Source organism: Limulus polyphemus, unplaced genomic scaffold, assembly GCF_000517525.1.
Source record: "Limulus polyphemus unplaced genomic scaffold, Limulus_polyphemus-2.1.2 Scaffold173, whole genome shotgun sequence".
Lineage (NCBI taxonomy): Eukaryota > Metazoa > Arthropoda > Merostomata > Xiphosura > Limulidae > Limulus > Limulus polyphemus.
In genome coordinates this window covers 66,087-83,677 of record NW_013665783.1, presented here as the reverse complement: position 1 = coordinate 83,677, position 17,591 = coordinate 66,087, and the positions used below count along the sequence as shown (strand labels likewise).

The following is a 17,591-nucleotide window of genomic DNA, read 5'->3' as shown; positions in this document are numbered from 1 at the left end:
GGATTGGTTGGTATTTTGTCAGGGAAGATTAGTAGGAAACCGACTCGAGTAAAATTAATTTAGTTTATCACCATCCTACAATAATAAAGAGCCGAGTTCGAGTCTGTGTAAGTTTATCTATTAATCCACAGAAGAAAGGCTACAGATTTACTGTTATTGTACTCCGTAGTATTTTGTTTCGTTCTTTATTGTTGTACAGATACAAACACAAACTTATTAACAAAAACTAAGAACTGTAGAACTTTAACATAATATTCAAGAACGACCTTCTTAACTTGGTTAAAACTATCTGATATTAATCGATCAACAAATAAAAGTGGTTGTTTCTGAGAGGATGTACTATCATATAATAAAGCATTTTTTTTTATCATATAATAAAAGCTTTTTTTTTTTTACCTGGATCAGCTATTGGCTCCTTTCTATGGGTTTGCTCAATGACGGGAAAGTCGGTGGAAATAAGGGTGTTCGTAGAATAATTAATTCTTCCTGAAGAAAGAAAATTAAAAATAACTGTTATACCGAATTGAGCAGAATAATATTAACTTTTATGGAATTAATATCTGTCGAGGTTGAGCTAAGCCTTATCTTTTTTTTTTCATCATATTAATATTCAGTACAAATTAATTTACTTTGTATGATATCCTACGCAATTATAATGATTATGTGGTACAAACAAAATGAAAAACAAAACAAATTAAAATATATATACTCATGTTAGCTTCATGCTCTTCCATATCGATGTTATTCATGACTTGTTTCACCTTGAGTGGGAGGTCTGTAAAATAATGTTATATTAAATATGGAAGTATAAGTTTGCCAAAATTTTGTCGTTTTTGATAAGTTAACAACAAATGAAAACTTTGAGAAATGGTTAAATCTGAAACTATGTTGACAAAATTGTTTACTGGTGTTTCAGAGACAGGAGTCTCGAACCTTATTGCAGCATCCTTTCACTATCACAACAGCACTAAATTGGCCGATAGGAGTATAAACACGTTTAGAAGTAGATGTTAAGATAATTTCCGGAAACTCTGAACGTTTGTATATCAAATAATAACTGCTAGATTGTGTTCAAATAAAACATCTGCCTATGATAATTTCGTCCACAGAAGGTTTATATATTATTCAGTTTTATATAGCTAAATAAACCTATTGAGAAGAAATTACAACATCTTACAACTTACATACATCATTTGTGAAGGTACAACATCTAACAACATGGAAGTGTCATTTGTGAAAACTCCACATCTAATAATTTAGAAATGCCAGTTATAATAACACTACACTCGGGGATGTCAGTTGTGAAAATACAACATCTAATAACTTAGAAATACCAGTTATAATAACACTACACTCAGGAATGTTAGTTGTGAAAATACTTCATCTAACAACTCAAGGATGTCGGTTGTGTAAACACTTCAACTATCAAATTAGAGACATCCGTCGTAAAATCATTGTATCTAACAACTTAGAGAGATAAGTTGTGAAAAACTACATCTACAGATATTAGTTACAAGACACTACATATAATAACTTCGAGATGTCAGTTGTGAAAACACTACATCTTACATTTAACAATTAGTCGTCACAAAGTGATAGACTAGAGGAAAGACAGTCTACTTTTTGGGATAGTCGTCAACAACGAATAGTATGACTGACCGTCATATTATAACGCCCCCACGACTGAAAGGAACACCATATTTGGAAACAGGTTTCAATCCCGCAATCCGCAAATAATCGGTCGAGTGCTCTAACCACCAAGCCATGCTAGGCCACCTAAAGCCAAATTTAAGTTTCATTTTGTTAAATAAAACACAATAGTCCTAACACTCTTGAAAACGTTTTTTTTTTTTGTAAAAGGACTATAAGCGAATTTAAAAGTTTACTTTTGTTAAATAAAACACAATAGTCCTAACACTCTTGAAAACTTTTTCTGTAAAAGGACTATAAGCAAATTTAAAAGTTTCCTTTTGTTAAATAAAACAAAAGAGTCTGAACACCCTTGAAAACCAAAAAAAACACGAGAAATTTGTTTTCAAGGGTGTTCGGACTCTTTTGTTTTATTTAACAAAATGAAACTTCTAAATTTGCTTTCAGTCCTTTTACAAAAAAAAAACGTAAGAGGACTGTCTAGAAAAAGGCTTACTTATTTGCTGTTTACATTAGATAACTCTACTTTCCTTTAACATTACTTTAAAACGTTCCATTTACTGTTGAATGAGGCCTTGCTCCTTCAGTGAAAATAAGTGTTTTTATTTGGGTTGTCAGATTTATACAATTATTTTATCTCTATAATCATTCTTTCTTCTCTTTATACAGAGCGAACAAAAAAGATATTTTACAATTTTAACAGCCCTGAATTTCACATTTGAGATAAAAACCAACAGCGTGACCATTCTTATCAAATACTGCTACAAATATTTCTTCATTTTCGTGAGCGTTATTTAGATAATCATCGCTAGGAACAAATGCAATTATTCTCAGCCGTCCCCTTCCTCCCCATTTGGAATTAGCTGAACTCTAAAAAAAATTCTTATAGCAGAGTTAAATTGTTTGGCTTCTACACCAACTTTTTCAGAACAATCTTTCTGGCATGTGATGCTTCACTGCAGAATTTAGAGGCATAATCAGAGGGGGGCATTGTTTTCCCGTGGATTTCCTCCCCATATTACATTTCGTTTGTCTTCCATAATTTAACCGGGGTCACTATACTCATCAATATTCCTGGACAGGGCAAGTCGAAAGAATAATTCAGTGACAAGTGATAAATCAAATGTTATAATTAAGAGTTTCGACCCTCTTACTAGAGCCTTCTGCTGGCAATAATTTGTTGAACAATACCAGTTCGTTTCTGTGTGGAATACTTTTTTTTTTAAAGACAGTACTAGCATCAACAATACCTGCCATCTGGTGTTAAAGCTGTTAAGCTTTGTACAGAGTGCTAAAAAATAAATGTGAAGCCCAATCTGTCATTTGATTTATTGCCCTCCAGTGGCACAGCGGTATGTCTGCGGACTTACAACGCTAGAAACCGGGTTTCGATACCCGTGGTGGGCAGAGCACAGATAGCCCTTGTGTAGCTTTGTGCATAATTAAAAACAAACAAACAAACAAACATATAATGATATTTAATTTTGAGAACAGTCCATGTATATCATTTACAGCAAACGGCATTATTACTCTGAGTTTTTGTGACAGGCATGCCACAGTGTAAACATTCTGATGCTCGAACCTCTGGAAATAATTCTCTCCATGCACCTGTTTATAGCATTTACAGTTTTACTTTCTTCACTTGTCTTGGAACCGCTTCTGTGATTGGCCTTCAATCTAGTTCCCAAATGAGCTTTTTTTTTATAATCTTTATCACACCAACTCTGATCATGCCAATGGGCGACATTGATAAGCCCATTGGTTTTTACCTATTGCTCACCAACTTTTAACTTTTAAAAATTCAAACTAGGTTATTTTATCTAAAATGTATCTCACCTTCTTCAATCGTTTTCATTTTGTTGTTGTTTAAAATCGTAATAGTATATTTTTGAAAGCTCTTACCATAGATTTTAATTTTCCCTTCAAACTTTCCGAGTTTGTTTTCTGCTACACACCCATACACGCCAATGTCTGACACTCGTAGACTTTTTATGGTCAACTTTGTCAGTAGCTTATAAGAGCGTTTATGAATCTGTGTTTCATATTTGATTGGATTTGTTGAAATAGTTCTGAAATCTTTCACCCACGTATTAACTGGAGTAGGATTGGCTTCTATGTGACAGGCCAGAGTAACGTCTTCACCAATTCGCCGACCCAGTATTTGTGTGGGCACCCATATCACTGGAGGAACTAGAATATATAAACATCTGGATTAGAAATCAAAACTCAATTCACCAACAAACTAACTATCCATAAGATGTGCATATGGTGAGCAAACATCGTAAAACAATGAACTTATTTTCACTGTGAACTTGAATTATTTTCTTACAAGTCATAGTATTATGCATTTTTATTATTCGAAATTGTCGACAGAAAGAACGGTATCGGCAGAGGTACCGAGAACATTAAATAATTAAACGTGTTTTATAGATTATTTAATTTTCTTTTCGAATAAGGGTGTAAACAGAGACTTTCTTGAAAATCTCGCCTTTCCGAAAATACAAAAATAGAATAAGAATGAACCATAAAAAAGGCACTCACATTCGACATCTATTACAATTCTTCGGCTCACAGAGGGCGGTACGCTATTGGAAGCAATACAAAGATAGGCTCCCATGTGAAGACGGCTAATACGAGAAATCTTTAATTCCTCTCCAAAATAAGAAGTGACTGAAAATAGATGCAATCATACTTGTAGATATAAGTATAGATTATTTGAAATACCATAACAATTAGATCATAAAGTAAAATCCTGATCATAACAGTAATGAAACAGATGCGAGTACCATAATTTTTATCTGTAAACTTCTAGGAGATAGAAATGTTTAACTAAACGAAAATCATATGTTCCATATACCAACATATCTTTCTGAACGTCATATCGTCACGTCGATAGTGTTATATTATATCTAGATAAAAGCAAGACAGTGATAATTTCCATTCATGGCCGGTATTATGACACGCCAGCACTGCCAGAGTACCTGACGTTGTGTATGTCAAATAAATTAATATTTTTAGCAAATCAAAAAAATGGCACCTAACAAAACACAAACGTAGTGCCAACTCTGAAAATTCTTTAAATAGAAAAACTAAATAAAAGATTTTTAAAAAATATGAAAAAGACATTGCTGGTGTAAACGTAAGGTATTTTGTACTTATGACAGTTACTAAGGCTATCCATAACCGTCCCTAAGTACTGACCAGAGCAACAGCAATTCACAATCCATGCTAAGAGATTGACTGTCACTCTTATAACGAATCCACAGATTAAACTGGGAGGAATATTTTGTGGTATCGCACGCTTTTAAACCTGCCTCGTGAGCTCCAAAATACAGACCTTTATACTATTTATTTGTAATTTAGTGTGAAGAAAGGGAGCTCTTCCCAACTGGGGTGCTTAAAAACAATCGCCCCGTACGTGTATTTGATTTTGGACTGCAGCGAAAATATTGTTTTGAATCTGAGCGAGAGTGTTTATTGTTTGGATGGATGGGATTGATGAGATGGTAGTCGGGAAGGAGGCCGTTGAAGGACCGTAGTTCCTGCATTCAAGATGTCTTCCCAGTTGTCAGGGTGTGTGTGGTGGGGGGGGGGAGTACCAAAGCATCCAGTGTAACCAGTGTTCTTGATTTATAAAGATGGATTTAATATACTATCACGGGTATTTTAGAAACTCTGATGAGAAAGAAACATAGGGGCAAACGACCCTTTTCATGGGTGCAGGGACCAGTAGGTCCAATTCTCATGTATAGTTTGATGTGTAAAACACACTTTCATAGGACAGACGCCGAATATTCCATCTGTCCTGTGCCCAGGTTGTAAGGAAACACTTGATTGTTAGATAACATAACACGAATATAATTAAAACCTTGTGTTGTATAATTTGAACTCTGTTTAGGCTTTTCCCTTGCAATATAGGTTGTAGGGTGTTAGGTACTTGAAGGGGGCACTTGTAACTTTGTGTGCGAGTGGTGAGTTCGTTCCTTTTATCCGCTTTTTTGTAAGCGTTTTAGTAAGCATGGTAAATCTGTCTCTTAGATTAGGTAAACCAATTGATTTATCATAGGTAGTTCAAAGTAGTGAAAATTGGAAGCCTTAGGGCCAGTCTGATTGTTCTAATTTTGTAATTGTAATGTTACTGTTTGACATGTATGTTATCTGAACAACCATATTCAAGGAGCGGGCGTATAACTGTTTTGTATATTTTGAGTGTTGTGGCGGAAGTGCAACCTGTGTATTTTCAGGAAATAACTTTTATGTAGTTGATTCGTTTTATAATTGGGGTGTGTATATGTCGAATGTGTTTTTCTCCATGTGAGGCGTTTATCAGAAGTGGTACCCAGAATTTTTTTGTTATTGAATAAAAGCAAAAGTACCCGTCCCCAGTGACGGTACAAGTTTAAGTTAATCTAACAATTTAAATTATTTCACTGACTTTAAATAGGTTAATTGTGTCGCACTCTTGGTTTTACTCAGAGCCAAAGCTCTGAGCTACTTATACCACAACAAGTAATTGTTGAGCATTTCAGTCATGCTAAGAGCCACTCAACAATAACATACGGTAAATCTACATTTTTATTCTTTAAGTTACGTTACATTTTGAAATGTGAATGACAGTGTCGAATATACTGCTTGCGAAATACAATTTGGCATTAACATTATCCATGCCTGTTCTCCCGTCATTTCAAAAGTGAATGTTGAACTTTGCCTGCGTGCGCATCTCTTCAAACGCAATGTGGGAAGCGGCCGCCTTAAACAAGAGACAGACAAACGCTGGGACAGACACCATGGTTCGCAATGTATGTAGGATTTTAATTTATAGAACTCTACTAAAGAGCCAACCCTTACACAATTTATAACATAATATATAGTTAAAGTTTTTAGGTTGTCTATAAGCTACAATAACACTGCTTGTTTGAAATTAAGCACAAAGTTAGACAATGGGCTATCTGTGCTCTGCCCACCACGGACATTTCATTTTGTAGAGAAAACAACAAAAAGTTCATACAAACCTACAAACTTTTTCCCGTTAACAGATGTTAGTGGTATTCGATTACCGTCTTCTCTCCGCCAGGTGACATTTGGTAAAGGATACCCATTGGCTTTACAATTCAAAGTGACGTCATCTCCCTCTTGTGTTGTCATGTCAGAACTACTTTCTACTTCACTGATACGAGGTGGAACTGAATTTAATGAAAGCAAGTATCTTAGATGACATTAAGCTCAATAAAGATTACTTTCGATAAAACAACTAAATTGTCCATAAAGAATTATCATTTACTAAAGGTATAGTAATTTCCAGTTTCAAAGACTATTTTAGTCAAAGAATGTGTGTGTTTAATAATATCGACCTGAGAGAGGAAATTATTTATCTAAAATAGTCAGTAGAAACTAGTGGCTTTGCTATTAGATTTTTTAAAAGTAACAAATGTTTTTCAATCATTTATAAAGTAAAGTATATTTGTAGTTAAACACAAAGCTGTTCTGTCCATCACGGGTATCGAAACTCGGTTTATAGCGTTGTAAGTCCGCAGATATGCCACTGGGGAGCTTACGAAATAAAGAAAAATATTTTTACAACTATTAAAGAACTGGAAACAACTTTGTAAAAAATGTGTTTGTGTGAAACCTAATAACATAATCCAAAATATGATTTAAAAAAAATGCTCTTGTATAACTTGGGGGTGAATCAGTACTCGAATTTGAGGGGGGGGGGGTGAACGGGTGGGGACTCTGTTCCAATTGTTAAGTTAAGTATCACTTTCGCTCCCCTTGTTAACAAAATGAAGCGCTTTGGGGGGAGAAGAGAGAGCTTTTTCAGCTGGAGTCGTGCTGATTCTCCCTGTCCGAAATATTATCTCCATCAGCCATTGGTAGAGTTAGTTTTTCGTTTGCTTTTAATGCTGGTTTTATGCAAAGTCGTTATTAAATCTTAATTTAGATCAAATTGGTGACTGATTAATGGACAGTTAAGTTCATGATATGTTCATATATACGATAGTACCAGTATAATGGACGCTTCTTTTATTATGTTTATGGAGCTTTCGTGTTAAGTTTAGTTACAATTCCAGCATGGGAGTAAAAGGCTAAAAAAAAACATGTTACTAGTGGGGGTCCGTAACTGATGAAACAATGTATTCTAATCTTTGAAAAGTAATAGCGTAATAAAACTATATTTAATCAGCTGTACTCATTACTGGGTTGGTTTCTATTTTCGATCTAAGTAGGAATAACTGGATCTTATTAGAAGTTAATATTAATTCATCAATGATATAGAGAAATATGACAAACAGTAACGAAAAAATCTTACTTACGGTTTATTTTAGGCGCCTTTTAATAATTGAAAACAAAGAACAAGCAGTTTAATAATCGTCAAGTGCAATAAACAACTGTAGCCGTAACAGTATGTTAGCTTCATATATTTATCCTCGAGAAGCGTTGAATCAATGGGCGGTTTACCCTCGCTTTAAATAAATATATCTACTTCATAGTTGTCGATCCTGTTGGTAATGAAATAAGTTACAATGATGCACATTTGTATAAATTGTAGAGGAAATGTATGTACTTATAAAATTAAATACTTTTGGTCTACTTATAAAGAGATACTGCGTCACATAATTAAATATATTATTCAAGTCTGAAATACGTCGTTTTTAAAGCCACCAATACGTAAATACGTTTTATGCGCGCAATATAGTCACCTCAAGCTCTCCTTAATTTACATTTTATTTACCTAATCCGAACAACTAGATTTCACAATTTCTCGTTCAGCATCAGTAAGTACAATTATGACATTTGGAAGGTTTGGGTAATATTCACCATTATATGTCTAGCTTGACTGACGAGAGATCACTGAGCTTGAAACTGTAGCCCTCTATGGATCACATACATCAAGTATGAGAAAACACTTTTCGTATCAAATGAGACCAGTTAGGCTTTTTTTTAAATGATACTAAATCAAACTATTCTTTAATTCAATTTAATTGTGCGAGTTAATTCATATGCACACTGCTTTCAAGGGTTAGAGGGCATGGTGATATCTTTTAAATATTAAGTTTCTGAAACGTTAATTAACATTCAAAGAATATCGAATTTTCCATATAAAAGTGTGTCATTTCTTTAGAAGTTTATTTGTTTGTTATTGAACGCAAAGCTGCAAAAGTTTGGTATCTGCGCTGTATCCCCCCCAACAGGGATCGAACCATCAATTTAAGCGTTATAAGCCTTCAAGCTTATGGCCGAGCCACCAGGGTATGGGACTTCTTCAGGAGATTGCTGTTTATGGACGTAATATAAAGTAAGTCACTTTATTTTTGTTCTTAGACTAGTGCAAGCTCAAGTTTTTAAACGCTCCTTTCCACTGTTAAAAACACGCCTTGTTTCATCGGTGTGGTAACAGTAACTAAAACCAATAAGTGGATTGTCAGCTGAGCTAGCTGATGACCGAAAACGATTAAAACAAAAAGATAGAAAGTATTAATATGCGTACAAAACACCAGAAAACGAAATATAGCTTACACTTTGGAGTGAAACCATTTGAGTTTTATCAGAACAACGAAACACGAAAAGACCACTTGACACTGCTCAACGTAAGATGAACAATGATGTTGTAGTTAGACATGGAAGTAATGGACGTAAGCCAAAGTTTCAAAGAAATACAACGCGTATACGATGATTAACTTACTGATAGGGATAAAAAATTAACTCTCTCCTAATTCTAAGTTACATCATCAATTTATCAACTTGGTACATTTATGGCAAGGATTGCTTCGATCCAGTTCAGTGACAAAGCAAGATTGAACAGTATCAACTACTATATTTCATCACAGCAACAACGTTTCGTTATAATTAATTTTCACGCAGAGATATGACTTAATCTAATTAATGTAATAGGTAGAAAAAATTGTTCGTATATCATCTATGTATGTACGCTGTTTTAAATTAAGAGCATAATTTATCATTTCATTTGGAATAAGACTTTTTTTTTCAATGATGAAACTTTATGAATCACAAGGATTTTACTAAATCACTAATCAGTCATTAAAAAATCGTAAAACATCTTTGGAGGAAGATATAAACAATGTAATGAATGGTGAGCTAGATCAATATGGACAGTAAATAAGGGATGTTAATCAACTGCTGACTGGCTACTTAGTGCTCAAGCGAAGATATATCAACTCTTACTGTTCCCCATGTATGTCAGTTACTCCATCACAGTGCTTTTTTGTGGCTTACCATTAACAACGCGAATAGTGTTCTTTTGTATGTTGAGTCTTGAAATAGATCATAATTTACAGTACTAATGTATAAGAATACCGATTTTTTTTTGTTCTCTTGTAAAATGTGGATAAATTTACATTTTGTCAAACCAGATATGAAAAACGATCGCATACTTTTTATGATAACCCAAGTATCTGACAGATACACTTTTCTCAATGGTGTGCTCTAATATTTAATATTCTGACTTATTTTGTGTTAAGATAACAATTCTCACAGCAGCGCGAAAAAAAAAAGTTACTTTGCCCATTGGAGAGAAACCAGATTTGGACAATTCATGATGAAATTATTATTTATTACTAATTTGTTGAATGAGAACGAAAAAGTTTTGAATTTGATACTTTCAACCCGAATAACACCTTAAGCAACCAAATTAGGGACTCCCAATTTTTAGATATAGTCCATCCTAATTTGAACTCCTGACCAAGCTGAAGAAAGACAGCCAGTCATCAGTATTCGCCGCCATAAAACATTTCTTTGTCCAGCTTTAAACTGAATATATGGATTGATTATCAAACTTATAACACACCCAAAGGTGAAAGGGGGGATTAAAACATAATCACTGTAATTTGTGTTATATTTTCTGAGGATCAATAAGAAAATGTAAATTGCTTTGAAGTTTAAAATTTCACTTTTTCTTTAAGGAAGAAAACCGTAGATATGTTTAGTTTAGTTTATATATATATATATATAAATCGAATTTGATTTCACTACAATTGAATATTTTAATTTGATGTCTAAATATGACAATTGATAATGTAATATTATTATTTTTTAGTTTTTTGGTAAAACAATATTGAGTTTAGACGCAGTATAGATAGTTTGAAACCTATCGGTAAAACACTAAGTTACTATGATTCGTTTCAAAAGTTATCAAGTTACTTATACATTATTAAAATATACATAATCCACTATCTAAAAACATATGCCCATTAAACAAAGCTCTCCAGTGGCACAGCGGTATGTCTGCGGACTTACGACGCTAGAATCCGGGTTTCAATACCTGTGTTGGACAGAGCACAGATAGCCCATTGTGTAGCTTTGTGCTTAATTACAAATAAACAAACATTAAACAAAATTCAGTTGATTACAGTTGAGAAGGACAATACCATTCTAACCTAAGATTTCCAAATATCCAGTTTGACTCATCATGGGTAATGTGTTAACTTGACACATGTATCCTCCCCGATCTGATTCCCGAACGTCCTTGACACGCAGCACAAACTGCCTACTGTCAACAGAGCTGACAGATATTCTGTAGTTCCGTGTGATTAGATGCTGATGAATCGACAGAATAGCTTTGGTCTCCACTTTTATCCACGCTACCTAGAAATATGTATTTAATGTAATGGTTACAAGTGATATAAACACTCTAAACGTACACAACAATGCATGCCAAAACAACTAGGTGACTAGGAATTCAAATAACAAATATACAAGGTAATTGTAAAGAAAGAAAGAATTAAAGTGATTATATCTTAACATCTACTGGCTCTAGAGGCATTGATAATCATGATTTATAATCAGGAAAGTTTGGATATGGTACAGGATAATAAACAAACTTAATATTCCGAAAATTGTTTAATTTCGAAGTCTAAGTTCAAGAGAGGTTCAGTTCAATCTACACTTTGATCAACGTGTATTATTGGTCTATACTAGTTTCAGAGAATTCCACTCCTCATCAGTAACCTTGATGGTATGGTACAGGGTGTTTCAAAAGCTATCGCAGAAGGTGTTCATTCAGCATACGAAGCTACTAACTGTCATCTGTTTCCAACAGTGTTCATTGATCCTCGAAATATCCTACAGACATTTAATTAACTCCACAATCTTTTATTATAGAAAGAAGAGAAATAAAAACAGTGGTTTGGGAGAAAACGTACTTAAGTTTGAAACACTTTGTAGCATATTCAATAATTCAAACATTTCTGAATAAAACCTGTTGTTCTCAGTGTGCCTCTGATGAAAATTTATTCTCATAGGACAAGTAATTTAAGACTTAATCTTTTTTTGTTTTGTAATTACTCTGTATAACTCTGCATAGAAACAAGTTCGCGAAATACTTTTCGAACTAAACAATGGGTCAAACTAGTATAGGTCACCTTCAATATATGGTGTTTAATACGAAATTGTGAGCGAAAGTAAAAGCGTATATTCCTATGTCAATCACGTTATATCTGTTATATCCAGGACCGACAAGGATTCAATTAGTAAAGTGTATTTTTTTATTTATTTTAGAACTAGGGTAGGGATTTTTAACATTACGTTAGTCATTTATTTTAACTCAATTTATTATTAAATATTATTTCCTTGAATTAAACTGCTAATTATTCAGAACTGGCGAAACATCAGTCTCGTGTATAAGCGAAGTTGCCAATCTCTTGGCAACGCTAGAATCCGGGTTTCGATACTCGTGGTGAGCAGAGCACAGATAGTCCATTGTGTAGCTTTGTGCTTAATTACGAACAAACAAAAGCATTTAAGTATTCCAAGTTTTAACAAAATAAGTTGAAAATAGCGAAACTTAGACGTCGCAACTTCAAATAGCTGGATAATTTTTGAAGCTAGCTTTATAGTTTTCTAAGTTTGGGTTAGTAAAAGATAATAGTGAAACATCTTGAATTTCTCGCTTTCAAGAACAATAATATTTTACCCAATAATACGTAAAAATCAGATCAGAATTGAAGTTGAACCTTGAAGTTCGGCTTCATCTATACAATTTGCTATAACTAGAAAACATAAAGTTTAGTTATTTTCAATAAGAGTCGCTTGGTGTTAAGCACAAAGGTGCACAATGTGCTATTTGTGCTGTACGAACCCCGAATTTTACCGTTATAAGTTTGGTTTTCTCACGTGAAACTGGTTTCCGAACGAGTATTAGGTAAGTCCACTTTATAACGGGAGGATCGATCAGGACGATTGTGAAGTAAATCTGAGTTTAAGCTAGTTAATAAACAGTCTGGACACATGATGTAAAGCGAAACACAATATTTATTATATTGCAAAAACAAAAACACAGTGTGTGTAATTGCGTAGACACTGGACAGTCTCCTTCTACAGGATATATAAATTATTTAACTGTTTTCTTCTCGCAAGATGTATTTTCTTTGGTCTGTTCATTGTAATGGCCAAGTAGAACTGATGTTAACTCAACGCCAATAATAACAAGAAACGTCAGATTTATCCATAGCAACGCGCGTTACCATATGCCTGGTTTTTCTCGCACAACGGAGTTAAGGCTGTAATCCGTAGATATCATTTAATCGGCCAGTGAAGGACATTGCTGTCGTTGACCTGGGCAAAGTAGATACTATTTGCTAGAGAACAACAAAGGTAGAAAAGAACTCAATGGTTTTGTTGAACCACCTATTTACGCTAGAACTGCATAGAATCAAACTAAACATATATATTTTAAAATTGTTATATTAATAAAAGAAGGTAAAAAACATATAGCGTGCCTGCATACAATACACTATTTAAGCTCCTACATTTCTTGCTGAGGCATTGGAGGACTTCCTATAAGGTGCATTCAGTTCACCATTCTTTAGGGTAAGATTTCGAAATTGTAAACATTGAATGAAATAAAGATAAATTGCAAAAGTAGTTAATTCAAAATCTGTTAAAATTCATCAGTTACAAATATCAGATTATTAAAAAGTATTCGTTCCTTACTTCAAATTTGGTATTGAAACTCTTCTGCTGGTGAGTCCAAATATATTAAAATTCACGTTTTGTGTTTGTTTCTTTGTTTTTGTTGGGTTTTTTTGGGAGGGGGGGGAGAAGCAGATGTAAGCTTTTAGTTGATTTAATGAGACCGTCTATGTTAACTGCTATACGATACATTTAGAAATTAATCAAACGAATACAGTTTATTTTACTTTGTATTCTCTGAGATAGTCCACCACACAAGGAAAGCTAGCGTCTCTGCCTAAAGGCACGGATAGATTAGGCACTGGATCGGCGAACGTTGGTTCCAGGGATATCATACCTGTTAATTATAGAAAGAAAATGTTGTTTGAATTATTATTACTTTTTTCAACAATTAAAACGAAGCTTAAGATTCCAAACTGTTTATAAGACAGATAAATTTGAACAAAATGGTTGTTGTTGTTGTTGTTGTCATTAGCTTTTTCTTTTCTCATTCCCTTGCCGAGAAGAACGTTAGATTTATTGTCATTTATTTTCTTTACGAGATGTATTAATATTAATATTTTCAGAAAGAGATCTGGTGTACAAGTCACATAGAAAAATTATGTATTGTAGCCTGCCCACCTAGTGGTTCAGCAGTAAGTTTACGGACATACAACGCTAAAATCCGAGGTCATATTCCCCGAGGTAAACAGAGTGCATATAACCAGCCCATTGTCTTGCTTTGCACTAAAACAACAATAACGAGAAATTGTTGCATCCCTCTTGTGGCTCCCCCAGTGGCACAGTGCGGACTTACAACGCTAGAATCCGGGTTTCGATACCCGTGGTGAGCAGAGCACAAATAGTCCATTGTGTAGCTTTGTGCTTAATTACAAACAAACAAACCCTCTTATGGCAAGTTATAAAAGATTGATGTTAAAATATAACCACCTACATTATCAGAAGGAAAATGTTTAGAAGATCACATGGACTATTAAATCGTTCGCTGGTTTGATCATTTTTCACTGTTTCAAATAACCTCATGTAGAGTGTACATAAAATTAGTATTATAAAAAACTATATGAAAATATAAACAAGGGATTTGATGAATCAATCAAGAGACGTGGGTCGCTTGGTATTATTAAGAAATTTCTTTGTTCATTTTATTTCATGGATTACCCGGTGAATTTTATCTTGTTGCGAATATGCGAATATAGATTCCTCAGGAGTATGATGTAGTCCTCCCCTCTCTCCCCAGTAGGTCTGCAGTAAGTATAAAGACTTACAATGCTAAAATTCGAAGTTATATTCCCCTCTGGGGAGATAACGCAAATAACCCATTGTTTATCTTTGTGTTGAAACAACAACAGTTTTTTGACACAAAGTATATATATTTCAGAATTATGTGGTACTTATTTCTGGCTCTGTGCTCCCGCCCCCACCCCCCTCAATTCAGATTCCAAATTGCTACCAAAAATCTATGAGAAACACAAATCAAAAACTCAAATACAATACAATTAAAGCTAAATATAATATTAATAATTAGTTCACACGTAAAGGTTTCTAATACCTTGATAATATTACAATAATCAAAACATTTCGGGGAAAGTACATTCGTGTGAATGTTTCATGATAAAGTGATGTCTTATGATTTATTAATTAATGTTTTTTTTTGTTTGAAGTTAAGCACAAAGCTACACACACAGGGCTATCTGTGCTCTGGCCACCACAGGTATCGAAACCCAGTTTTTAGCGTTGTAAGTCCGCAGACATGCCATTGGAGGGCATTAGTTAATGTACAGTGACATGTAATACTGGTGAATACGAGTTAATTGATTTTAGCAGTCGAAACATAGGATAAGAACTTATTCGTAATGAGAAAGTAACTCATTAATAATAAGACAAAACTGACCGTGTAGGATATTAACCATAACAACGATTTACATCCGATTACCACCAATTGTGTGTACAGGGTGTCCCAGAACTTTGGACCAATTAGGAAAAATACACAATTTGTTCTTAATTTATTTATTATTCAAATTGCATGCCATTAACAGCCATACATACATCAATTCTTGGTATACTGTACCATCAGGGTATTTTCTTTCCTGAAATATGTACAAATGACATTAAAAATGTGTTTGTTTAACTTTCAGAATATAATGGGTCCAGACTTCTGGGACACCCTGCATAGTTGTCAATAGCATCTCGTGTAAGTCATGAGGGGCAGAATGTAAGATGTTTGAGTCGAAAATATGCACTCAACTTTATTTCCGTATTATGAGTCTAGTTCATGGCTACAAAATGCATAAACCCACCTTTATATATTTCATTTTTGCTCTTTTTCTCTTGAGCTAAATCAGGCCTTTGTTGCTGTTGTGTTTGAAAGGTTTATAAAGAACAGAGATATGGGCAAGGGTGAAGATCTGGCTATTCAATAACTTAGGTACTAAGTATGATTGGACAATTACTTCAAGAATTTGCCTTCCCGTCATAAGAAGGATTCTATGATTTTATCCGTTGTGTTTCTCTATTGGAATTGGAATACGGGGCCAAAGTCATATTTTTTTGTCTTAGTTTAGGTAAGTTTAAGCACAGAAAGAAGCAAATCAAAGCAACTTAATTAATTAAGAGCAACAGGACTTCACCAAGGAGCATTTTCAAGCAAGCAAAATGAAATTGCTACAAAACAAACTCAGTAATAATAAACTTACCACCTCCTGTCCCTATACCGTAAAAGATCACTAATGACGAATTGAGTAGAATCCACCGAAACCAACTGACCAAAGTCCACGCATATACGTAGTGAGATGCTACATCAGCATATTTTATTAGCCTGTGAACGTGCTGTACTGTCATGTCTTATAGCTAGAAACGGTGTGTCCGCTGGGATTTTCTGGTTCTCCTCGAGATATAGTTTGTATGGAATGATGATGCGTGGAGTGTCGCGTGCTACGACGTTTTCTATGATACTGCACTCGAGAGGCAGGAACCTCTTCTCTTGATACTGTTTGTTTTGAAACAAGGCGTTTTAATAAGTACAAATTTGGTCCATTGAAAATGAGCAAAACAGTGGCTACTTTTGTGTAATTATTACACAAATGAGGTTTTTATGAGTCCATAACTCTTAATATTGTGCATTAATTAAATTGATCTATGTGAAACGTAAAATAACTATTATACGTTATGGCTCATATTAAGCTGATCTATGTTTTTAAACTAGTGCTTGCATGTTTAAAAACATATATCAGTTTAACATGAGTGATAACGTATAGTAGTACTTGTATGTTTCACATAGATCAATTTAACATGAGTGATAACGTATAATGGTACTTGTACGTTTCACATAGATCAGCTTAACATGAGTGATAAGGTATAGTAGTACTTGTACGTTTAAAAACATAGATCAGTTTGTTTCACATAGATCAGCTTAACATGAGTGATAACATATAGTAGTACTTGTACGTTTAAAAACATAGATCAGTTTAACATGAATCATAACGTATAGTAGTACTTGTATGTTTAAAAACATAGATCAGTTTGTTTCACATAGATCAGCTTAACATGAGTGATAACATATAGTAGTAGTTGTACGTTTAAAACATAGATCAGTTTGTTTCACATAGATCAGCTTAACATGAGTGATAACATATAGTAGTACTTGTACGTTTCACATAGATCAGTTTAACATGAGTCATAACGTATAGTAGTACTTGTATCTATACGTTATCACTCATGTGGAAAGATGAATCGGCAAAGTTTTAACGATGCTGTTAGACTTTACTTTTCAAGTTTTTATAATACTAAACTCTGAAAGTCCAAGGCTGAACACGAGAAAGGTTTGTTTTACGAGAACTACAAACATTAATTACTCGTGAATGCTTAGTTACACTAAATATTAACTAGTTTCAACCGAAACACGTGGCTCCAAACATTTCTTTACCATCATTGTCGAAATGTAAACAAAGCTTCCAGTTTCTCATTATTGTATAACAATAAACTCCAGAAAAAAAAAAAATAATAATGATACGTTT

The 17,591-nt window shown here is 34.0% G+C and overlaps 1 protein-coding gene across 1 annotated transcript; it reads right to left on the bottom strand.

Annotated features, from left to right (window-relative positions):
• Positions 1-367: 367 nt before the first annotated feature.
• Positions 368-16,322, bottom strand: LOC106478016 (lachesin-like). Its single transcript, XM_022381546.1, has 8 exons — positions 16,272-16,322; positions 13,806-13,915; positions 11,046-11,253; positions 6,663-6,833; positions 4,192-4,320; positions 3,553-3,840; positions 710-775; positions 368-486 (listed from the first exon to the last, which is right to left on the bottom strand). The coding sequence occupies exons 2-8, from the start codon at positions 13,911-13,913 to the stop codon at positions 368-370; spliced, it is 1,089 nt and encodes a 362-aa protein (XP_022237254.1). The 5' UTR covers positions 13,914-13,915; positions 16,272-16,322.
• Between the last annotated feature and the right edge of the window lie 1,269 nt (positions 16,323-17,591).

Bases quoted from the DNA above. Each gene is read 5' to 3' on its own strand.
- LOC106478016 (XM_022381546.1), bottom strand. From the start codon at position 13,913: ATGATATCCCTGGAACCAACGTTCGCCGATCCAGTGCCTAATCTATCC. The intron at 11,254-13,805 runs GTAAAATAAACT...ACATATTTCTAG, and splicing joins ACTATCTCAGAGAATACAAA to GTAGCGTGGATAAAAGTGGA. The intron at 487-709 runs GTATATATATTT...TTCTTTCTTCAG, and splicing joins AGAGCATGAAGCTAACATGA to GAAGAATTAATTATTCTACG.